The sequence below is a fragment of the Fusarium solani genome, assembly GCF_023522795.1.
Source record: "Fusarium solani strain SB1 chromosome Unknown bctg00000007, whole genome shotgun sequence".
Classification (NCBI taxonomy): Eukaryota; Fungi; Ascomycota; class Sordariomycetes; order Hypocreales; family Nectriaceae; genus Fusarium; species Fusarium solani.
Genome location: NW_027072150.1, coordinates 2,458,536 through 2,482,451, shown reverse-complemented (window position 1 = coordinate 2,482,451; position 23,916 = coordinate 2,458,536). Strand labels below are relative to the sequence as shown.

Sequence of the window (23,916 nt, the reverse complement as noted above, 5' to 3'; positions counted from 1 at the left end):
ATTGCCGAGACATTACTACCGGTGCCGCTTCATCTTGTCAGCCCTAGACTCCCAAAGGAGCCTGATGCTGCACTACTCTAAAGTCTTATTCCCAAACGGTTCCGAACAGTCAAGTGGCGCCTCAGCTCAAACCTAGAGACCAGATCCGTTGAGAGTGGTGTCATTCCCCACCGATGAACGCCATCGCCGACCAAACAACGAGGCTTGAACATTTTTGTTTTCATGAGGGGTCTGCCTTGGCTCCAAACTACCACTGAGGGGGCGAAGCAGAGACCGGTCGTCTACCTAGTTGAATTGGCGGTGCCACCTTGACAAACCGTCCAGCTCAGCTCTCAAGTGCCGAGACTACTCGCCCGGTTACAACGTACGATCTACGGCCCACAGCCCTCGTAGAGGCTATACCCGAGCCTGCTTCGGAATCACCGTAGGCAACTCGCCAGCGTTGATATGTGTATCACACGTAGTCAGTGTCTGAACTAGGTCAACCAGCAATTGATAGCGCGAATAACGAACGAGGAATTCCCATTTACCAGGAAAAACCTACTGGACTAGGAGTCAAATGTCAGCTTCTTCATGGAGAAGTCCCAGGTGGGCGCAGCAGAATGGCCTGGCCAACATGTGGGTGAGTGAATGTACTTCACCGCTTGTGGGGCAGCAAGAAAGACAGAACAAGCAGTTCCGCCCAGCCGGAGCTGTAATGAAGGAAAGTGTAAGAGTTGGGATCCGAGAGAAGGCTCGGCTATCATGCAAAGTCTTGGCCAAGTTATGGGCTGGATCTTACTGGCCAACATGAGCGACTTGACCTAGTTGAGGAGCTATTGATGCAAGCCATATCACCACTTTGCCTAATTTCTCCACGGAAGTCTAGGCAAGGCAGATCGATGTAGCCAAAGTCATCTGGGACTTGGGAAGTAGAGTTCGTCTTGGCATCTAGGCGCAGGCCAGCAACCTGGTAAGACGGCCCTCGGAGTGGAAAGCCGACTGCCCAGTTACATTGCGTCGCACAAAATCCAAGGGCGGCAGTTGAAATAGACTCAGATACTAGCAAAACTTGCTCTCTTCTTTCCATTACCGCTTGCTGCATGGTCATCTCTCTCTCACATGCACGTACGCTATACTTGATTACCTTTCCTTGGCCAACGCCGCTTCAGCTTCAGCTCGCCACAATTTTCCCTTTCTAGACACAGTACTCTTTGTCAGCCGCGGTCTTGAAATAACATGACACACATAATGAAGCAGACTTCCGCAACTAAGAGCACTTGACTTCGCTTAGGAAATCAGGCTGTGGTGGAAAGAGAGGCTGCGCCGTCTCGGGCCGCGGGATTTTATGATCTCTGAATCCTTCTACCGGCTCCGTTTTGCAGGTCTAGTCATCACGTCATGTCTTAGAATCGTCACTATTCGTACACCCGGGTCAGTGAGTACTCAGCTGGCGATGATGAACGTAAGAGACAGCTACACAACGCTCAGCAAGACAGTGTGAAATTTACCATGGCTCTACAAGAGGCCATTAGCCACAATAGTTAAGAAAATAGTCATTGACACATGCGAGCTGCCAAGGTAGCGGAAGACATGGAATTTAGAACGATGGCCTGCCGATGACCAACCTGCCCGAACTACTGTACTTGACAGGCTCATCTCGCATCCTGTCTTATGACAGATGCGTATTGGGTGATGTTCGAATCGCAAATGGGATTTAAGGCTCTCCAAAGCCAACGGGGGAGCACGACGGTGCGACAAACAGTTACAACATGTTGAGAACACGCACAGCTTTATATCTAATATCAACTCGGGAGGGGTGCAGTAAACTAAGCGCTACTTCAAGGAGTGAATGGTAGCCGATGGATATTTCTAGAATGTGTCATAATCCGTTTTATCGTACAACTTCTTGCTGGATGTTCGTGCATCGTGAGTGACCCTTTCGTTCGTAGGCTTCCGTTGGATCTCCCCGCCACGCCTGGCTTATAGACTACTACATGACTCCCGGGTTATGAACGAGTATAAGGTCTGAGATTGTTTATTTCACATAAAAGCACAAGTAAGTATCCCACGAGAACGAGTTTTGGCCAATCTTCATTGTCAGCGGTCAGACAATAGTAAATGGTTTTGCCAAGTCAGGAAGGTCAACTTCGCCCTATGTCAATTCTAGCAACCGGCCAGGAGGGTTAATTGATCAGATTCCCACTTTGTTTATTCCATTTCTGCGTGAAATATACGAATAGAGAGCAAGAAGCTAGCCAGCCTCTTCTCTCAAAACTATGTTACGCCGACCATGCAGGTGACGGCAGGAAACGAATCTCCAAAGGGCCGAATACTTTGAGCGTGACCTCATCCATCAATTTCCAATGGCCGGCACTGATAGCACTCTGGCTGGTTTACACGAATACCGGGGGCAGACTCTTGGAAGTCCAGTTCCTGAGGTGTCGCCGAGTATAGCTTACAGGTGGCTATAAGCACCCCTGGGTGGACGAAAGTCTTGCATCCTTGTGTGCCTGCGCAAGCTTGCGCACAAAAGTCGAAGTGGATCAACTCTGAAGAGAAGTCAATCCGATATGACTCGGCCGCAGGGTTGTTGAATCGCCCAACACCACCACATAACAACCCATCAGATGGTGCGTTGCGTAGAGTGCATGGAGGATCGTATTCAACCAAGCTGACGTCGTCGATGCGCACCTCGGCGCCAGCCCACGTCGTTTGAGTTGAATAGCACTTCCAATTGAAGAATATATCCGCGGTAGTGGTGGTGGCGGGGAAACTGACAACCAGCTGTCTTTTGACATATTGGTTCACGGGCTGTGTAGGATTCCACAAGTTTTTGGCCTCTACTAAGCCCTGTACATATGTGAAAAAAGTGCAAGTTATACCCTCGAGCGAGCTAGCGTCTGTAAATGTCCAGTAGAAAGTGAGGAGATATTTCTTGGTTCCGTCAATACCAGTAACCGTCTGCCTCAGAGGGTCTATGGGACGGCCTGTGCCAGTAATGGGGAACCGTGCCAGACTAGACCTTTGGTCAATGTGACGAAGGAGTCAATGGGATAAGACAACTTACGCATAGCGCTCTCCCCCATGCGCGTTTGCAGGATCGGTCTTGATCTCAGCACTTCTTCCTATAATCCAGGGCAACCCATCTACAGTTTGATCTTCGAAACCGCCATTGAAGAACCCAAGGCGAGGTCCTACCTGAGTAGTCGTGGCCGGGGCTTCGCTGGTAGTCGTCGTAGAAGATTCGGCTGCTTGAGAGGTAGTTGTCGTCGGAAGTTCGGAATCAGATATCGAGGAGGACTCAGAGAAAGTACTAGTGGAACTACTGGCATCTTCCGTAGTCGAGGTTTCGGTTTCGCTGATGATCGTCGAAGAAGTGAGGGTAAGATCCGATGCAGTACTCCAGGAGCTACTTGCTTCATCAGACGTTGAAACAAAACCAGTTTCAGTTGTCACGGTGCTGGTGAGTTGTCCTCCATCCTCGCTAGAGGAAGAGGACCAGGACTGAAGAGTAGTTGTATCTGAGACATCTGATTCCGCGGCAGTTGAAGTGAGGGACTTCTCAGATGAAGTTGTCCAGGTAAGACCGGTTGTGTGAGAAGTCGAGGAAAATGTGGTTTCGACTACAGCTGTGCTCGTGGTCTCGAATGACTGGGATGTCAATGCCGAAGATGCATTTGGCTTACACGGGCCAGCGTTGGCTCCCAGGGAGAAACCCAACGCCAGTACGAAGGCGCTAAGTGACTTGGGCGGCGCCATGTTTCTCGTGGTGAGGGAGAAAAGAAAGAAACTTGGAGAAAAGAGATGAAGTGGCTCACGGAAGTCATTTAGGCATAAATTTAGGGGTCGCCTCGCATCAGGCTACCGTTGACACTAACAGACACTATTGACTCTGCTAACATGCACTATCGACGCCACTATCCGCTGCGACAGCTGAAAGGCCTGCTAATTGAGAACAGACAAACACCAGAGTGGCTGAGAGCGGGATGCAGTGGGACCAATTTCGGATATTTACAGGGATTAAGCATTCTGTGGAGCTTGGAAAACACAGCATCACAGATCCTGAGGCCCTGTCGCCAGCTGTGCCTCAAATTCCATAGCTTTCTTAGCGAGTCTGGTTGATCAGCTGTTGAGCAGGTGCCAGGGCGTCTTTGCTAGTTTGAGGAATGCTAAGTAGGTCCTTGTGAAGAGACTGGGCAAATCACCTCGTGATAGCTGTATGTTGACCGACTTTGATCTACCTGTCTGAGTCTCTGTTCGGTTGTTAATTCCGTCATCATCAGTACTGACCTGGTAAAGAGCTGGTGTAATAAGCTTGAGAGTACATCATGCTTTTGTTGTTGTTATCGTCCAGGCATAGGATCATTTTCACAACTCCGTGTTTCGTTAATTACTGAATCAGCCTAGCGAGTTGATTAGATCAAATAGATAGATCTGCTGTGTAGATAGCCTCAGTTGTAATGATTGGTAGTTGTTGCCATCTTGACCCGTTACAAGGATTTCCTAATGACATGCTGTGGCTCTCATGCTGCTCCTTCCGACACAGTACGGCCGGCCACCAAAACTCCCTACAATAGCGCTCCTTCATATCCGATTCAAAGCAGAAGGCATCCACAGTATGAATAAGTGGCCAATAGTGTTTAGTGGGTGCAAGATATCGCCACGGTCAGGAGATTTCTGAGGACAGAAACCAAGCTTCAACCGGGCCCCTCATGTGCTGGTCTCCAAGTTCAATGACGAACTTGTGACATAACTACTCAAATAAATTCTGTAGAGGGGAGAAGGGCAATATCCAAACCGCCCAACCCATGCAAGCAACATGAGCCTCACTCATATATGGCCCGACATTCAAAAGCGAACTTACAACACTCGCAAACTAGCAGTTTCAGCTTCGAACCATCGCCTAAAGTTCAAGCGTTGGTTTGCCGCTGGTTAACCAGTCAGGAAGCCAAGGATATATATCAGCAGTTTCAAAAATCCTGCATCAGAAACTGTCAAGTCCTATGGAGCGGTATGGAACGTGCACAAGCCCAAAGATGGGCGGACCAGCGGAACTTACAGACGTTGACAACCGCGTTGGGACCTCTTCTCGATCCTTCTCATCCAGATTGCCCATATCATCCAAGACCACCTTCCGGGTGGGTTAGGTACATCCACGGAGCCTCGGTCATATTTGCCTGGTACATTTCCCAAGGTGACTCGGTAATAGTCCTATCGCAGCCTCCACCACAACGTTTCCATCCCTCTGGGAAAACCTTCTACCAGACAATCGAGGAACCCATCATCGAAGGCAAGATGGGCAACAGGCCTGTCAAGAAGATTATAGTTGTTCATCCAACTGTTGGAGAAAAAGCCGAGGACTTCAAATATGAAATGTGGCCCCGGGACGAGGTTTCCATATGGACCGAGACCTTTGGGATACTGAAGATCGTCATTCATTGGCGAGCAGTCCAAGGAGACAAGCCCCGCAAATCACGAAAGTCTCGAAGGTAAAAAGCCGGTAAGAATAGCTGATTGACAAATAGCTGATGTCGAGCGAACCAAGCATTGTGCCGACAGCCAAATTGACGGTTTCAAACAAACAGCAAAGCGAACCAAAGCCGGTCAAAAAGGGGGAAAAGAAAGCAAAGAAAAAGAAGGGTCAAAAAAGAGGTGAAGATTATCACGGAGAAGGAAGCACTGCTGGCAACCAAGACATGGTGGCGGGCCTTCGCCAGTCAACTAAGGGGAAAGGGAAAATGAAGAAGAAACGAAGCGGAGTGGGAGCAGTGAAGGAGCCGAAGAATTGAGAAGGATGGACTAAGATGCAATCTCTCCGAAGGGGCGTTTTGACGCAGCGGTGGCGAGAGGATAAGTGAGGACAGAATGATGCCGTCAAGTACCTCAGAGTAGTGGTGAAAAGTATGACGTATTTCTTTGTAATTAAGCAAACAGACTGAAAATAACCTCCTGTACTGGATCCGTAGGTACGTACATATCATACCACAGAAAAACACCAGGGTATTCCACTACGGTACTCCCAATGCAGGACAAAGGAGAGAGGCACTAACTTTCAGGGGTAGGGAAATGGAAGCCATATTCTAGATCATCCTCCTCCCTTCTGATATCGTTATTATTTGGCTGAGTAAAGTTGCCAAAACCAGCCGGCACCCAGAGCTTATAGAGTAACTTCGCTAGTGAGCGTGAAAGCTCGCAATGGGTGTATGGGCAAGACACCTATCATGTTGTTCCTAACGTTTATATGTCATGGGTACTACTAAGGGGAGGCCAAAGTCATTATGCTCACGAAGAGTATGAGGTGCAGCTTGAATATGAAATACGCGTTCAGCTTAAAGAGCTTGATAACTGCTTGTTAACTTAGTTCTCTCACCGCACCGGCATACAACACAGTTTCAACACGATATTGGCATGTTGATAAGCCTCAATCGCGGCACCGAAAGCCCACAGTCAGCTTCTCTTCGCTGCGACCCCGCCGCATTGTAATCCTACATATTACGTCATAGAGGATTCTGATCCTTGCATCTCACCTCATCATCAGTCTCGTGAAGAAAACCCGGACATCGCGGGCCAAAAGTTCACGATCTTCTTCATAACCTTCTCAACCATAAATCATCCACTGCCAGCGACCATGGCCCAGTTCAAGAAGTTCGACGCCGACATTGTCCTAATGAGCAGAGATGTTCCGGCTTTGTATCAGTCAATCCAGGAGTTGGCCAAGGAATTCGCCGTCCTAGGCCAGATCAAAACAGCAAAGTCATTGATATCACTCCTCCTCTCGCAATATTCCTCCGACTGGCAGCTCCGGCAAATCAGGTCCCTCAAGTTTGCCTTTGCGGAAGTGGATGAATGGCCTGACCAAATCCCTCAAGAAGAGAGGACGGAAGAAGCGTTGGACGATGTGGCCACCAACATCACCCCGGATTTTGGGAATGAGAGCGACGCTGAAGAGGATGACCCGGCGGAGTTGGGCGTGCTCCTAGAGACTGCTAAAGACAGTGATGCTTCCTCAGGAGGCGCAGCCATGGAGCGGAGCAACGCGCTTGCTACCGCTCTAGCCATGGCCATTCGGTTGGCATCTCAGCATACATCCTCCATTGAGGAGATCGAGGCGGATCCAAAGGTCCAAAAAGCTCTTGGGTATATCGCTGTGAGAATGCACGGGAACCAAGCAATCAGTCGTCTCACTGAGCACCGCACGAACTGGCGTCTTCTCTCCACCGGTGCCTTGGCTCGAAAAATTCCGGTCGCCATGACCAAAGTCGAGGCATTTGGCCAAGAAGTCATTGCTACTTTTACTGAGCGCCTGAAGAATGGACGTCATCCCCATCCAAGGGAAAAGAAGTCAATCAGAGAACTTCTTGACGAGTTGGACCGCAACACAAGAGCCAACGGTACAAGCCAGTACGAGGCGATGGGGGAGGAGGTGCCAGAATCTCTCTTCGTTCTCCCGCCTGCAACAGATGAGCAGATATCAGCTCTCGAGTGCAGACTCGACACCGTTCTTCCAGATGACTACAAGGAGTTTTTCAAGATCAGTAACGGGTTTGGTGGCACGTGGAACGGTTACTACCTCGAACCCCCTCTCCACGGAGTCGACGACGTTGAGTGGGCAGAGTTTTATGGTGATATTCTTCCAATGGAGTTACATGAGAGTCCAACCGGAAACCTGGATCTCGACCTCCCGGGTGAGAGAGAGTGGCCAACCTACGGAAGGCCAATTGAGCTCGGAAGCGAGGATGTCCTTCAGGCTCAGTTCATACCACCACACGACACCAAGAGAGCTATCGAGGCCTACAAGGAGAGTCTAGAGAGTCCCGAAACACCGGATGCTGTAAAGCAACATACTCGCAAACTCATTGCTTCCAAGTATGGGAGCTGGGAGGCGTTTGAGAAGCTCGAGTGGGTCGCGATGGACCAGCACGATACTGAGAGCGTTGCTTATGGTACATTTACGCAGTTTTTGCAAGAAAGGGTTCAAAAATCGGAGATGGGCACCTGGCAGGGCCAAGGGGAGAGAGACCGTGGTAGTTTTGCCTATTCCTGTATGGCTGACCATCCTTCAGTGAACAGAAAGAGACGGTTTGGAGAATGACACATCTAGTTTCGTCGCTCGTGTCGAGTCCAGGCAGATTGGAATGTTGGCCTTTGTTTGGAGCGTGATGGCCTCCATCAACATTTGACACATCGAGTCTCGTCCTGTCTCCGTTGCAACACTTACAACATCACTATATTCACTGACGTATTGCTCTATGCCATTTTCTAGTTTTTTTCTTATCTCTTATCGCTTTTCGGTCAAGTTCAATGATGCTATCAGGGGATACAAATGTTGTGTTTACTGGTGATGAGAGACAGCCGAGGATAAACAAACAGTTACCCTGAAGGTGGAAAAACAAACTGCCTAAAATTAGCTTCGTATTGAAAAGAGTCCACAGGCGGCAGATCTGCACAGTTAAGATTGGCTTCTCGCTTACGTCGCTAATTTCGAGCCAACAGGGGCCCCTTGTACACGGTACTCTGCACGAACCAACACCGTCCCCGTCTCTCGCAACACTATGCTCGCGTATCAACTGGCAAGGGTTGTCTTGAGTGTTGCGAAGACAAGGTCCAAACGATAATGATCGCAGAGATCTCCATTTGGGATGCGTAGTAGACGACGGTAAAGTTTGGGGATGGGGAGCGACCCCTTTTCATTTTTGACGGCTCATGGCCCGCCTGGTGGCTTGCGGCCACTAAAATCAATAGTTTTTCACTAGTTCTATGCAGAGCGGCCAAGCCAACACCCGTCCAACAAAGAAAGAAGAGACAGAGAGAGAGAAGGGGCACAAGAGGAGCATCTGTCTGCTTTTCATCTTTTCACTTGAACTAGCAGTCCCTCTCGTCACTGACGTCCTGTCGCTCGTTTTCCACAAAACTCTTTGATTTCGACTCGTCTTCTGACTGGGGCCCTCGCCCTACTAGCCGCTAGCGTCGTCAACGCTGGAGTGTGCTACCCGTCCATCCGCACGCTTTCGACTACCGTTGCAACCAGCTCGTCCAGCGTTGAGACTACCTCCACAAGCGACAGCCCTATCACGTCCGAGACTGGGGCCTCGAGTGATACCACAAGCACTGAGGCTAGCACCACGGACCTCGTTATCACCACTACCTCCACTGCTGAGGCTACCAGCGACACCACCACATCAGCTGCTACTACCACCACCTCCACGCCAGTCGACAACCCACCAGCCGGCAGCTGCTCGGTTGACGTTGACTGCTCTCCGGGCCAGATCTGTGAGAACGGAGTTTGTACGACACCACCCCCCGAGTGCGCGTCGGCACAGGACTGCAGGAACCTCGGGCGGTGTATCATATTCCCGTTCTTTGCCCATGCGTTTCCGGACAGTGTGAAGGTTAATGCTCAATCTGGGGATCTAATAGAGGCTAAGGAGATGCTTGGACTTGACGGAGTGGGTACTGTGAGAGATGGGGCTTCTTTCTTTCTTGATGTAAATAGCTTGAAGCTTGGAAGTGACTGTGGTCTACCTAATATTCATGCTGAAACAGCGCATTTCCTGGACTTTGGGGCGTGATTGCACTTGTATTGATAATCAACACACTAACATCCGCCTTGTGGTGTTGATAACACAAGAGGGTGCGCTTAGTTCTTGGCACTGAGATAGCACAGCTTCTAGACAATGGCTAGGTGAGTTGGGTTGACAAATGTGTTTCTCAAGACTGTCGACATGGAGAATGAAAAAGGTTGATGTCATTGCCCTCACAGTTTTCTAGCACTGAATAACCGGATCTACGTTGCGTTCAATGTTGAGCGACAGGCCTAAAAACGCTTGCTCAAGGATTAGGCGATGCGAAAAAGAGTACGGCCGATATTCCAAACCAACAACCCACCATTGCCGCGTTGCTGATGGGCCAGTACGTGAATGCTATTCGGTTTGGAACACTTAAGACACAGAAAAAACCATCCGTCTCTATCAAAGCAGTCATGGTTTGAGCTCATTCTCCTTCGTCTATGGCCATTCACGGTATTGGGTTTCAGTATCGGCAGGTATTGACAACCGTGTTCTTTGCTATTGTGACCGACGCCGTCCTTACGCCCGGCATTATACACAACAAAGATCCCCAACGATGCGACCACTTTGATGAGCGGCGAAGACAACGCCCATACATGTTATGTGACCACATTCTATTTGTCCCATAGAGGCAAGTCGCAATATCTTTGCATGTAACTAGCACGACATCTTATCAATGATCACTGCTAACGACCAAGCATCATGGCCGAGTAATAGAACGGGGATAGGGATGGCGGGTGGATGACTTCTGATGTCTCGTTGGGTGAACTTTTATTTGCCAAGAAGCTGCCCCAGATGTGTTGATTGTCAGCCAATAAACTTTTGTCAGACGCATGTAGATCCCCAAGGGCTTATGCAGCTGAAAGGGGATCGAGCTGAGGATTTGGTTTCAACCATCATTAGATATTTTGGGCCCTTTTCTCGAAATCAGCATACGCCCGTCAGGTGCATCACCGACCCCCCTTTCTCATGTTCAGGAAAGACTCTACACCATCACTATGAGCTTCTTCCTTCGCAAGACCAAGTTCAAATATGCCTCACAACTGGATAACGATAGCATTCGGCTTGTGCGATTTTGCAAGCCAGGACTGACACAGCGAACAGCGGAGCTGAGTCTTGAGCTAAGCATCTGGTAACTTCAAGATTCTGACAAGCTTGGTTATCACGCGCTCTCGTATACCTGGGGGCCATCCGAAGGGGACGGTTGTTACACCTCTTCCGACATGCGCCCAATTCTACTCAACGGCAGGAAATGTCAGGTCTACCCCAACTTGCACGACGCTCTTGTCCAGCTTCAAGATTCTCTGGTCGCCGAGTATCACTGGATTGATGCAATATGCATCAACCAGGAAGACGAAAACGAAAAAGCAGCTCAGGTATCCATGATGGCTCATATCTATTTCTCGGCCGCCCAAGTCAATGTCTGGATTGGACGAAGTAACGAAGACACACCCATGGTAATGGCTCTGATCAGAAACTTGGCAATGTATATCAACAATGTCTATGCCATCGAGGGAGACCTGGATCCCCTACTCGAGAGGAAAGTGAAACGGCTGGGACTCCTATCCTTAACCACAGAGAATTGGCTACCATTGGTGAAATTCTACTTTCAAAATCGGTTCAGGCGATCATGGGTTATACAGGAAGTTGCACTGGCGAGAAATGTCCGTCTTTTCATGGGCAACAAGGGGTATATCACTTTGAAGGACCTCACAGATGCAAATGGCATCATGAACCGACTTGGATTCTACCCAGGTGGCTTGACCGAGATACAACAGGGACTGGGAGATGAATGGATGCTGCCCGCAATCAGTTATCCCGCCGAGATGATCATGACCAATGTCTTGTGCAAGTCCCGAGATTTCAACGAACCCGAGTACCAATTTCTGCTACCTCAAATTGAGATTCTCACCGGCTCCGACTCATGGAGAAGAGGCACGGCCCCGATGCTGGCGTTCCTCCTGATGAGATGCCGACAGGCTCACGCTTCTGATCAGCGAGACAAGGTGTACTCGCTTTTGGGTATAGCCAAGTTTGCAGCCACCGTCAAGGGGGCTCTCCCAACCTGCATAGAGGTTGACTACACAGATTCTTCCACGGCGGCGACAGTTTTCACAAAGGCAACAACCTTCATTCTCGAGGAATGCAATCATCTGGTCTTCATTTCCCTTGCAAGTCTAATTACATGCAAGGATGGCGAGAATCTCGAGCTAACGCCGGATTTGCCGTCTTGGGTCCCCGACTTCTCGACTTCAGCCCAGCATGCAAACACCATGCCCCTGCTCTGTTACTCAAAGCACTTTGAATTTGACGCTTCCTAGTACCGTGAGCTTGGATCCCTCGGCCTGCGCATCGATGGTGCAGAGCTTCATGTCAAAGCCGTTCGAATAGGGACGTTGTCAGTTGTTTCGACTTCCGTTGCTATGGCTCTCATGCGTACCTGGGAATTTGAGCCTTTCGCTGCGATTCTCCTGCAATGCGCTCAGCGTTACGCTCTTTCTGGCGAGCTGTCTATCGAGGCCTTTTGGCGCACTCTCATTTTCGACACAGAGACGCACAGCGCACACCCAGCGAGCCCGGAACTGGGCAGTGCCTTTGGATGCTGGGTCCTTCAGACAATATTCTATTATGCGGAACACTCCGATCTCCCCGGATACGGTTGGGCGATTCCTTCGGTTCTCTAGTGAACGCTTTTGGGCATTTCCGGCGTTTCTTCCTGACAGAAGAGGGTCACATGGGGATGGGTGGTCTCGCAGTGGCAGAGAATGACAGTGTGTGGGTTGTTTCATCCTGTCCTGTGCCTTTGGTTCTAAGACCTCGGGAGGATGGTTCTTATCGGTTGATAGGAGATAGTTATGTCCACGGAATTATGCATGGCGAAGCAGTCAAGAACGCCAAGTGGGAAGATTTATGTATTACTTAGCTCAGACTGTACTCGACACTACTGTATCTGACACACTTTCTGTATCATGGGGGAGGAGGGGGATAACCAACAGCATAGTGATTGCTTTGGGTTCCTTGAGCCGGTATATAGATAGTGCAACAATGATCTATGGACCTGAGGATTGTATCTAGAAATTACAACACAGCCACTCTCCAAATTAGAAGTCCGTGCTAAACGAGATAGCCTTTGTCTTCTCCGCAGTCTCAGACAACTTCTGGATCTTGGCCTGAAGCATACCGTGACAGTCGGATCCCAACGGAACTCGCAACTGATCCTCCAAACCAACAGCCATTCCTGTTCCCGTAACGACCTCATAGATACGTTCAACTCCCTTCTGAGGATCACCAGGCTGATTTCCGTGCATGCCCTTGAGCATGTTCCCAATGTCGAGGTATCCTTCCCTGTTCGTGCTAACATTCTTCCCCTCTGAGGTGGGCTTGAGAAAGTCGGTTCTGAAGATCCCCGGCTCGATAATGTGAACTCGAATTCCCAGGGGCTTTAGCTCCTCGTACATGCTCTCGCTCAAGCCTTCTACGGCAAACTTGGAGGCTGCGTAGATGGGAGCGCCTTGGCCTGCGAGAATGCCAACACCACTCGAGATCTGTAAGATGATCCCCGAGCCTTGAGTCCTCATGTGCGGAATGACAGCCTTTGTGAAGCTGAAGAGTCCAAAAAAGTTGACGTCGAATTGATAGCGGACCTCTTTTTCGGTAACTTCTTCGACTGCACCCATGTGGCCGAAGCCGGCATTGTTGACAAGGACATCGATGCGACCATGTTTGGATACGGCCGAGTTGATGACAGCCTCGATCTCGGTGGGAGAACTTGTCACCTCGACCTGGATGAGGTCTGCGTTTGGAGAGTCACGAAGAGACTGGGGAAACTTTGAAAGACTCCGGGCTGTGGCGATGACTGTGTGACCTTCTGAGAGAGCCAGTTGGGAGAGGAGGAGGCCAAAGCCTGAATTGGCTCCGGTGATGAACCAGACGAAATTCTTGGACGACATTGCAAAGATGAGTGAAGGTGGTTGTTATTGTGACTGTTCGTTTTGTGGTGGTTATCGTTCCTTAAAACAGCTGGGTGGACGCTCTTTATAGAGTTCGTGGCCTACAAACAATAACTTGAGCATCTAGTATCTGAGGCGCTCCTAAGTCCGCTTTAACAACGTTGTAACGACACCCAGGGTATGTCTTGTTCATATCTCCGGCTCTTGCAGATGATTGGTGAGTTGCTGAAGAGATGCATGCCAAGCCACACCCCAAATCAACCAACTCCGCCCTGGGCAGCATTTTCCCGCCCTCACTCGGCCGACGCCAAGGCTGCGTCAGCACTTTGCTTACCAACCTGTCCAAAATTCCCGACACGCCTTACCTTTCGCCGTCCTGTGTCGGGCAAAGACGCAGCTCATTCCGTGAGGCGGATATCCTTAGTTTCACATTCTCATCATGAGCGACCAATCCCAAGTCGATGTCGGACACAAGCGTGGTCGGAGAGTCACGGCGTGCATCGAGTGTCGGAAGAGGAAGAAGAAATGTGACCGTCGGTGGCCATGTAACCACTGCCGGAGACGACAGTCAGCCCATGAATGCAAATATGAGAGCAAGGTAGCTCCAGGGCCGAACGAGCCTGTTGCAGACCTAGTCACGCATAGTTCCGTTCAAGGGCCTGTTTCTGTCGGTGGCCCTGCAGAAGCTTCCGTTGCCGTTATATCCCTCGGGTACATGGACGACCCGGTACTCAACATGATTGCAGTATGTACCCGTCTGAGTCCCGGTCGCGAAATCACTAACACTTGAGTCAAGACCACGGCTCAGTCAAACGACACAGCAAAATCGCTGGAGCTGTCAGGTCCAGTACTTCAAGCATCTCGTGCCGTTCCTCCACGTCCATATGCTGATATGCTCGTGCAGAGCTTCTTCGATAACGTCAACCACCATTACTGTATCCTCTATCAACCATCCTTTCAGGCCTCTTACGAAGCCTGGTGGTCTCGCCGTCGAGATGTCTCATATCTCTGCGCTATTACTACTATTGCTTTAACCAGCTTGATCCTGCGTGTCTGCTCCAATGCAATCCAGTTTCTACCGAAAGATGGACAAGATAGGCTAGAGTCTGAGCTTGGAGACTCGGTAACCGACCTCAGCCAGCTCTACCATGAGGCAGCAAATTCATTGAGCGATCTTCTTCCTCCGGGCGTGGCAGGGCTCGTCAATGCTCAGCAGCTCTTTCTTGGGGCAACTTGGTTAAAGGCTGAGGCGAATTTTGTTGAATCGTGGCACATGCTGGCAGGGTCAGTAAGACAGGCACAAGAGATTGGTGAGTTCAATTTCGGTATCCCTGGTTGATCAGTGAGCAAGCGGTAATGATAAGACACCTAGGCATCGATACTGATAAGTCAACCCCCGACATGACGGGATACGAGCTAGACTCACGAAGACGGTTGTGGTGTGCTCTGGATACCTGGGATAGGTAAGAATACCGCTCGTCTTACCACACCTAGATCAAGTCATATTGACTTGTTAGATTTATGACAGCTGTCTTCAACCGACCTCGCATCATAGGCTCCGAGAACTCTGTGCCATATCCTAGCACTACTCTGAGTCTCTCGGGCGTTAGCTCGGACGCCCCTTCAGCAGCACTGGCCAAGGTTCTCGAGAACCAGCTCGGAAGGGTTCTATCAGGAACCAAGCCTGGAAATCGCTCTCTGGAAGAGAGCCTTGCGACAACCGAAAACTGGATGTCTGCCCTCCCACAGGTGTTCAGCTTCCTTGCCCCTGAAAAGCGATGTGATGAAGATGCTCCCTGGCTGCGGTTCCAGCGGCTGCAGTTGCATTGTGTCGGATACATGACCCAGTTGGCGCTCATGAAGGCGGCATTGGGAGTTGAGCCCCAGCAACAAAACTACATTGAGAAAGCTACGGATATAGGTCTATTGGCTATGTGTGTTTGCCAAGAATTCTTCGATCTCTGCTTTCCGCAACAGGCCAAGTATTTCATGGTCTCGTTCTGTCCGTTTGATATTGCGGCGTTCCTATGCTCGCTACTACTCAGAGATAGGAACAGGACATTGTCGAAGAGAGCTGAAATGGTGAATGCGGTTGGCTCTGCGCTATCGATATCCTTTCGACTACGAGACTATACCAAGATGGGCGAGTCGACGTGGACCATACTCAACGCCTTGGTCTCACGACTCCAACTAGCGCCGGGTGAGAATGAGGCGCTGGGAAATTTGGTGAGAGTTCACAACTTGGATGAAGGAGAATTAGAGTCAATGCCCAGGGGCCAAGTGCTTTCAAGTGAGAGAGTTACCGCCCCCTTGAGCGAACGGCAGGACAAAAACATCTTTTTTGGTGGAAGTACTGAGGAAAGCCTTGATCTAGGGGTCTTGGATGGAGTCTGGGACTGGCAAAGTCTGTCGAGTGAGTTTAACCTATAGCGTGATTGAAAAAAGCTGGGATGCTTTCAGTTATCAGTGGTATAGGGTGAGTATTCCGGGTAAAAAGACGCGTCAAAGGTCCCAGCAGATACAGAGGGGTGGTCTGTCTGCCTAGAAGTGGGCAACGGGCGGGCGGGCGGAGTGGCTGCGGGCGCTCCCGTAGCCTTGCGATACTGCTAACAGCAAGGTTAATTCGACAGATGGGTAGTACAAAAGTATACCTGAGGGGAAATTAAGTCGGGAATCTATTGTTTCAGCCATATAGTTAGCTCCCTACTCTAATTGTTCTTTATTATTGTTGAAGCCCGGCCCTCAATGGGATAACTGAGTCAGAAGACCAAGCTCCCTACTCGGACGGATACCTTGCTTGGCGTCAATAACGGTTATGCCGATTGCGGGGCAGAGACTCCTGGGTTTTATGAAGTGTGTGTTGAGTCGGGTGTCCAGAGAGAGCCAAGGCGGCACTTTGGCTCTGTTTTTGCTATATTTAGGAGCCGAGAGCAGAGTCGGACCCGACCCAGGCAGATGGGCTGGTGGCGCTTCCCTAAGCTATTCTTCATCAAGACTTATTTTGCGTTGGCCAGGGTCCTCGAGTTTCGCGTTGTTGGTTGTTGTCAGCACTGGTTGGGTACTTTGGCACCCAGGCCTCCGTTACCTGCATGTCAGATTCACCGCCGCCAAGTATGGTTATTTTTTTCTGCCGAGATGGGCTCCATTTACCGCCACATCATGCCTGGGTCCATGCGGGTGGGACAAGCTACCCGTTGCCTGCCAAGGATCGACTCTTTGGCGGCTTCCTCTTGTCGCTGTCTCTACCCAGTGAGAGTCAGAGACCCGGCGCAGATCTACAGAGTGATTACCCGCATCTACATGCGCATCTACGGAGACAGTCACACGTGCAAGTGTAGAGTCACTGAGTCAACACTGAGATTTAGGGGCTGCCCTTGCCAGGTCAAGGCCCGACGCAGCCCTCATCATGCAGGATTTTACATGTCCAATCATGCTGCCGATGCATCTCACCAAAGTACAATTTGCTGTACTGCGCCCTGATGTGATGTGGAATCCGCTCGTGCGCCGATCTATGGTTAATAAACAGCACATGATTGTCCAAGAGTACAGACACGTACCATGCACATATGCAGAGAGCGGCCGGGCTGGTGGGGGTTTCACATGAAGCACCGATGGACGCCTCTTGGCTGCAGTCAGCTCCCAGCTGAAAATGGTTGACCGGGGCCAACGTTGAAGAGACAGCTACTGCAGGCAGAAAAAAAAGGCTAAAAAAAAGGAGAGGTCACTCTGTTAGCATTGGGGTATGATGCTACGAAGTGTTGGTATTGTGTTCTTTGTTATAGCTAAAGCCCGGCCCTTGATGGGATAACTGAGCTAAGAGATAGTTGAAGAGACAAGATGTTGGCGGGAGATCCCACGCTGAAACGGCGAGCGAGAACATGGACAAGACCATGAACCAAACAATCCTTCCCCGCTGGCCCTGGCGCCCGCAGGCGAGATGAGCCCCTGATCCCTCTTGGACATGATTTGCAACGCCACTCAGCCACTCGAAGACAGCACTTTCTGGCATCACCAGCCCTCGTACGACCAGGGAATGAGATTGGCATAGTACAGACGCCGTTGTACTTGTCCTGCAAACGCCACAAAACCCAGCCCTGTCAGCCCTACCGGGGGGGGGCTGGTAAACACCACAACCCAGCAGCAATAATAAGCATTGCCGGGGTCTAGACTGTGGAGCCGAATCTGCCATTGGAGAGACCTGGGGTTGGGCTTGGGAGAGCGCAAAATCCGGCCTAATTAGGAAACCGCGGTTGTGACCAGCCTGAGAAGATGAGCCAGCCTCAACCTCGAGTTGACTCTCGACCTCGACGAGACGAGATTATTTTATATCCTCGCGCTTCCCGTTCACCTCGTCGAGTCTTGTCCCTTCCCAGCACTCACTTCACTCGAGCACACTTGGCTGCGCCCTTTCCTTCTTCGATATCATAATACCCATCTCTGTATATTCTTTTTCCTTGTTTACAACTTTCTCACTCGGACGACACAATGGGCCATCCTGGAGGCGCTGGCATCGTTTCTGCCAACACAACGTCGGTTCAGGATGATGGGTCTGGACTCAAGCTTGTTGCAGGTCCCGACGCCGACTACCAGCCGGCCCATTCCCACGATGAGGAGGAACCCGTGATCAAGTTCCCCAAGGTATATTAAACGAAGCATGCTTGAACTTTTGTCCATGGGCTAACAGTGTATACCAGCGTGAATCAGCGGCTCCGGTAGAGGTATAGACAAATACTACTTGACTTGCCCGAGCCGAGTCTTGGCTGACTTTGTCAATAGCTCTTCTACGATCTCTGGTTCGTTGCCAACCTCAACGTCTTTACGACTCTGCACCCCATCACCGACGTCACAAACCTGGGTTCCTTTATCCGATACTTTCTGTAAGACCCTGCGGCTACCTAGCCATCACCATGACCTTGTGATGGCTCCCCAGCAGCTCGCTGACTGTTGCACCCTAGACTGCTCTGGATTACCTGGCTCGCCACTACCGTCTTCGATGTCCGCTTCGGCCAAGATGGCGTCTTTGAGCGCATCGCCCGCGCTGCTCACCTCACAGTCATGATTGGTTTCTCGGCCGGTGGCGTCTCCTTCAGCCAGACCAAGCAGCTGCAGCCCATATTCAAAGTCATGTGTGAGTGAATGAACTGTTAAAACAGAACTTGGAAGCCAAGGTAGATTGGATTGCTAACCAGCCTGTTCTCTCTCGCAGCACTCTGCCTGATGTGCTCACGATTCGTCCTCGCCATCCAGTACGGCGTCGTCCTGTTCTACGCCCGCCGCAACCGCCGAAGCCGAAACAACCTCGCTCTCGCCGTGCTGCTGCACCTTGTGCCAGCCTTTGTCTATATGGGAGCTACCATTGCCATGGCGAGGGGCAGCAACGCCGAGATCGACTACCTGTGGTGGGCCGTTGCTCTGGCCGAGCTGGCTGCCATAATGGTGCATGCTACTCTGTCCAAGACGGTCAGCTTCAGCGGCACGCACCTGACGGAGCGTCTCAACCTTCTCACCCTGATTGTCATTGGAGAAGGTATGGTTCATCAACTCTAGGTGCAGCCATTTGTTTGCCGTCTCAGTGGCGCTAACTAGCCACCCAGGCATCATCATCCTCGCCAAGACCATCACCAAGATTGTGCAGTACACCTATCTCAAGGACCCCACCACGAGCTGGTGTAAGTTTCTCTACCCGTTACCTGAATCACTCCTATTCCAGCACTGACGCTTGCCAAAGCCTCTGCCCTCTTTGGCCTCATCGCCTGCGGTGCTGCCATCCTCTACTTTACCTTCCAGCTCTACTTTGACTGGATGGACCACCACAGCCACATGTCTCCGATCAAAACGGCCCTTTGGACGATCCTCCACCTCCCCTACCACATTGCCATTGTCCTCACTGTCGAAGGCAGCGGCCAGTGGATCACGTGGCGACGCGCCTGGGAAGCCATGAACGAAGCCATCTTCTCCCTGACTGCTGGCTTAATCCAAGGCGCGAGCAGTGGCAAGGGCGGACAGGGCGTATATGATGCGGTGGTCGAAGCGTTGGGCAAGAGCTACGACACGTACACGTTCAGCGCCAAGACCATTTCTACCATGTCCGGTGAACTTGACAAGCTTCCGGCGGTTCCCGACTCGTACTGGGAGTCGTTCGACTACAACCGGTTGTTGAATAATCCTACCGCTAATGACACGGACGTCGGTGGCATCATTGCGACCCTCCAGCTCTCGCTGACGAACGCCGTCTTCAACACCTATGGGCTTACCACTTCGTCAAAAGTCAAGGCTCAGTCTGAGGCTGAGGGCCAGACTGATAAGCTTAGCGGCGAGAACATTGCCTTCGACGCCGTGATCGAGCGCCTTATAATGATTGTAAGTAGTGACCCTGTCCCCTCCAGTCCAGCCATAGTCCCCATCCCTGACCAAACCAAACACCCATACCAAAACTGAAGCTGACCTCGACTCGTTAGTTGGCTTACGTCTTCGTGGCCGGCGGCGCCGCCCTGTTGCTCCTGTCTGTCATGCACCTCATGCAGAAGCCCAAGGGCTGGTCCGTCTTCCACTTTATCCGCCTTGGCCTTCTTATCATCGCCGGCGTCGCCCTCTGTCTTGTTGCGCTTATCTCCACCAACGATAATATGACGTTAGACATGATGACGAAGCCTTGGACGCTCCCCATCATCGCCCTTGTCTATCTCGTCGCCCTCATCGGAAGCCACCTGCCGACCCCTGGCGGCTTGAAGACGTCTCACAGCAGCCAGATGGAGATGGGCGAGCACAACAAACCGGGCGACACTGCTCGAAGCTCGCCGTACCACGATTAAGGGAGCTTGTACCCCTTGATATTGAAACGAACAGGCTCTGAAAAAGGTCTGAGCAAGGAGGGCCGCCAAGTTGAAGAGGGAGGTGGTTGACTGAAATCCGGGAACTCAACCACGCTTTAAGAATGGACTTAATCCGGTCGTTTTTTTTCGCTTTGTCTGTTTTTCTTTCTTGTTTTATTCGTATGCCTTTGTGCTTGGAGGAGTGGTTTGATGGCATGGCACAGTAATCTTGTTTTATGTTCGAGATATGAGTTTAACAGAATTAGAGCAGAAAATACATGGCTACATGCCCCGAGGTTGAATTTACACCTACCGTCTAACCAGTCACCGTGATTTACCAATTTCTAAGTCGATGTGCCACCGTTGAACTCCTGCAGCAACCTGACGCGTCATCTGGGCCTTGGTACTGAGCAATTTCACATCACGAGCGGTAGTCTTGATCTCGTGAATAAAACATGGAGTAAACCTAACTAGGAGGGCCATTCTCGGTGTTACGACTCGTTCTGATGGGCACCCTCTAGAGGCGGAAGCGCCATGCCAACATGAAGAGCGGGTTCATCGACGTTGCTGTTCTTATAACTTGGGCAAGTTAGCTTCAAACAATAAACTTGGTTCGGCATATGTCTCTTCAGTCTATGAAGGGTTCTGCGACGAAAAAATACGGCATAAGAACCAAAATCGCGTACCTCAGAACCGTAACTGCCCCTGGGTCCAGCATCATTGGAAAAGAGAAATCGATTGGCCAGCCGAGCCAGCGCTTGATGAAACAGCGCAGAATGAGGCCATGGGCAACCTGTGGTTCCCGTCCGTCAGCCATGAAAACAAAGCTAGAAAGATGAGAGGGGCAGCCGAGGTTCAAAGAAATAGGTGGAAGAGGGGCGGATGTGGCCGTACAAGGAGGACATTGGCAGGCTTTTCGCCATTCATGTTAGGCATCTGGATGTTTCGGATTTCCGATACAAGTCTGTCCAGACGCTTCGTGACTTGCTGCATCGTCCTGCCGCGAGTGAAAAGAAGGCACAAGGTTAGCAATTACCAATCGAGAATAAGCGAGCAGATAAGTAAAAGGATGCAATACTCTCCGCCTTCACACCCATCCCTCCAAATATTCCACTCCTTCTCCTGGTCCAGCCCCCTGGCCTTTCTCAATTCCTTGATCTCCCCAACCATCAGCCCTTCGTAGTCGCCATAATCCCACTCTGCAATATCTTCAGTATAGGTAACCTCCCATTCTCCATCGGCTGTAGGAGGTGAAGGTATCTGCAGTAGTTCAAAAGTCTTTTTCGCCCTCTTCCTCGGGCTGACGAAAACGTGCGTGATACGAGAAGGGTCGACGAGTTTGTCGGGACCCACGAGCGTCGTTGCTACGGAGGATACTTGCTGGATCCCCACTGAAGTGAGCTCGATGTCTGTGATGCCCGTATATCTACCTGATTTTGCCCACTCCGTCTCTCCTGTTTATCGAAACCCTGTTGTTAGAGACTGACCGATTGCAAGCAAACCAGCTTGGTGTTTGCGGTCCAGAACTCACCATGTCTAATAAGAAACACACGAGGCGTTAGGGCGTCTCGTGCGGACATGTTGATAGGTGTGTGCTTATAAAATGTGTATTTATCTCAGGAATGAAAGGATTACTGACCCAAGTAGTTATTGATGTCGTGGAAAGGTGCGGGGAGCCCTCAGGCGGTAAATCATGGCAGAACCAATATTGAGATCCGGGGGATAGTTATGCCTCAGGGGTTATGAAGATACGAACTCCTTAATCGTCACTTGTTATCACCAATGAGTGACGGCTCCAAGAGACGTCACCAGCTACACAGCAAACGACACAGTTATCAATACATGACCGTATCAAAACCCGATACCTTGGAAGATTATATGGAGATTTTGTTATGCATGATGTTTTGCTTTTGCGTGCATTGTTACGGCGCTTGTGTCCCGCGGTTTTGTGTCTCACAATAGGGCATTCTGAACCACGTTTTAGAAGCGAAACAACAAAGCAATCGACATCAAGCCTGGTTGGATATATGCAGTGAAAGCTCACTTTGCTTTGAAGTTACCCAGCCTTAGCCAGAACTGCTGGAGTGCTACTGGCTCGCTATCAGGTCGTGTCTCAAAAGCGAATCAAAAGCAAAGAAATAATAGGGATACTGTTTTGTGTGGCCCAATAAGTCAGCCGGCTTGGCACGTCAGGCTGCATTGCGCCTCAGGAAGTACTTGCATCAGCCTACCTTACCCCGCTTGTGCAGCCTCATCTTGAAAAACCCTCATCTCGACTGGCCGTGGAGTTTCTCTCTGCCTTCATCCTCACAAATTTGTGTTGATGCTAGAGAATAACCACGCAGTTCAAGGTCCTTTCTATCCCTTTGTTCTGGGCAGGGACCGGACCACTCAAGCTCAGACGACATCTTTCTTCGAACCGGACCAGCCCTCGGAACCTCCATTATGTCTCGCTGGCATAAGTTGTCGTGCCACAGGCCGAGAGTGTCTGCTGAAGACGGACTGCCACACTGTCAATCTTGTGATAGTAGCCCAAACATCCAGAAACTCGTCTCGGAACAGGCAGGCCTCAGTCCGCCTTGGAGTGTCCCTCCCGATGAGAAGTTTGGTGAGATGAATCTATCTTGGCCGGAATCGGTTCTGTATAGTCCCCAGACCCAAGATACTGCAACGACGGATACCAGCGAAGCCAATAAGGCTGATGACCTGGGACGGCAGGATGAACAGTCCCCCGTCTACAACAAGAAGCTCCAAGACGGTCAGTTCCGACTCCTTTATCTTCCCGCTGTTGATGATGAGAGCTGCCCTATCCATGCCAGTCTTGAGGCTTATCAGACCAATGATTGCCCTGAATACGAAACGGTCTCATACTGCTGGGGAGGCGAAAATGACGATACAATGCTCTGCAAACCCGTATTTCTTGGTGATTATTGGGACATTCTCCTGCAAACCAATAATTGCTGGTCGATGCTTCGCTACCTTCGTCCCCGAGTCGGAGTCCGTGTCGCCTGGGTAGACGCCATCTGTATCAATCAGAAGGATCACCAGGAACGCGAGAGCCAGGTTGCCATAATGGGTAGCATCTATCAACGGTGTTTGAGGGTAATGGTCTATCTTGGGCAAGACGTGGTTCGCCCCAAAAGCACCGACAACAGAGCGTATCCCGCGCGACGTGACCTGGACACAGAATCAGTTTCGGCCATTGGCCTGCATCAGTTGCTCAAGATGAGATATTTTCAGCGCGTTTGGGTCATCCAAGAGCTTATCCTAGCGCCCATGGTTGTCATACCAGTACATGATGTGGAGCTAACTGCTAGACGGCCTACAGCTTCTCGCGAGGGGTGACTTGGCATGAGAGTGACGCCCCCTGGATGAGGTACCTCTGCGCTGGACAGTCTGATACATCTCTGCGAAAGATTCTGGAACACACGCGGAGCTCCCAGTCGACGGATTCACGAGACAAAGTGTTTGGGTTGCTTGGCTTCCTGCCTGGAGTCCCTACAAGGAAAGGATTGAGACCGAATTACTTGCTATCATCACGGCATATATATATTGGTACCATGGCTCACTTACTGCTTAACGAGGGCCACTCGCATCTTCTTACAG

The 23,916-nt window shown here is 50.7% G+C and overlaps 8 protein-coding genes across 8 annotated transcripts; 5 read left to right on the top strand and 3 right to left on the bottom strand.

Annotated features, from left to right (window-relative positions):
* Positions 1–2,328: 2,328 nt before the first annotated feature.
* Positions 2,329–3,741, bottom strand: MRS44_011736 (uncharacterized protein; the record flags this gene model as incomplete). The annotated part of the gene is made up of 2 exons (XM_046268965.2): positions 2,329–2,998; positions 3,050–3,741. The coding sequence occupies 2 exons, from the start codon at positions 3,739–3,741 to the stop codon at positions 2,329–2,331; spliced, it is 1,362 nt and encodes a 453-aa protein (XP_046134550.1).
* A 2,869-nt stretch (positions 3,742–6,610) lies between these two features.
* MRS44_011735 (uncharacterized protein) lies at positions 6,611–8,074 on the top strand (the record flags this gene model as incomplete). The annotated part of the gene is made up of 1 exon (XM_046275677.2): positions 6,611–8,074. One exon carries the CDS (start codon positions 6,611–6,613, stop codon positions 8,072–8,074), a length of 1,464 nt encoding a protein of 487 aa, XP_046134552.1.
* A 2,472-nt stretch (positions 8,075–10,546) lies between these two features.
* Positions 10,547–12,232, top strand: MRS44_011734 (uncharacterized protein; the record flags this gene model as incomplete). Its single annotated transcript, XM_046280954.2, has 3 exons — positions 10,547–10,680; positions 10,798–11,704; positions 11,870–12,232. The coding sequence occupies 3 exons, from the start codon at positions 10,547–10,549 to the stop codon at positions 12,230–12,232; spliced, it is 1,404 nt and encodes a 467-aa protein (XP_046134553.2).
* Positions 12,233–12,649: 417 nt separating this feature from the next.
* Positions 12,650–13,498, bottom strand: MRS44_011733 (uncharacterized protein; the record flags this gene model as incomplete). Its single annotated transcript, XM_046283302.1, has 1 exon — positions 12,650–13,498. One exon carries the CDS (start codon positions 13,496–13,498, stop codon positions 12,650–12,652), a length of 849 nt encoding a protein of 282 aa, XP_046134554.1.
* A 439-nt stretch (positions 13,499–13,937) lies between these two features.
* Positions 13,938–15,928, top strand: MRS44_011732 (uncharacterized protein; the record flags this gene model as incomplete). The annotated part of the gene is made up of 5 exons (XM_065619838.1): positions 13,938–14,243; positions 14,295–14,808; positions 14,871–14,961; positions 15,016–15,432; positions 15,550–15,928. 5 exons carry the CDS (start codon positions 13,938–13,940, stop codon positions 15,926–15,928), a joined length of 1,707 nt encoding a protein of 568 aa, XP_065475910.1.
* Positions 15,929–17,983: 2,055 nt separating this feature from the next.
* Positions 17,984–20,310, top strand: MRS44_011731 (uncharacterized protein; the record flags this gene model as incomplete). The annotated part of the gene is made up of 7 exons (XM_065619837.1): positions 17,984–18,136; positions 18,275–18,375; positions 18,454–18,626; positions 18,705–19,025; positions 19,093–19,167; positions 19,209–19,858; positions 19,957–20,310. The coding sequence occupies 7 exons, from the start codon at positions 17,984–17,986 to the stop codon at positions 20,308–20,310; spliced, it is 1,827 nt and encodes a 608-aa protein (XP_065475909.1).
* A 1,032-nt stretch (positions 20,311–21,342) lies between these two features.
* MRS44_011730 (uncharacterized protein) lies at positions 21,343–21,890 on the bottom strand (the record flags this gene model as incomplete). Its single annotated transcript, XM_065619836.1, has 2 exons — positions 21,343–21,719; positions 21,842–21,890. The coding sequence occupies 2 exons, from the start codon at positions 21,888–21,890 to the stop codon at positions 21,343–21,345; spliced, it is 426 nt and encodes a 141-aa protein (XP_065475908.1).
* An 865-nt stretch (positions 21,891–22,755) lies between these two features.
* Positions 22,756–23,655, top strand: MRS44_011729 (uncharacterized protein; the record flags this gene model as incomplete). Its single annotated transcript, XM_065619835.1, has 1 exon — positions 22,756–23,655. One exon carries the CDS (start codon positions 22,756–22,758, stop codon positions 23,653–23,655), a length of 900 nt encoding a protein of 299 aa, XP_065475907.1.
* Between the last annotated feature and the right edge of the window lie 261 nt (positions 23,656–23,916).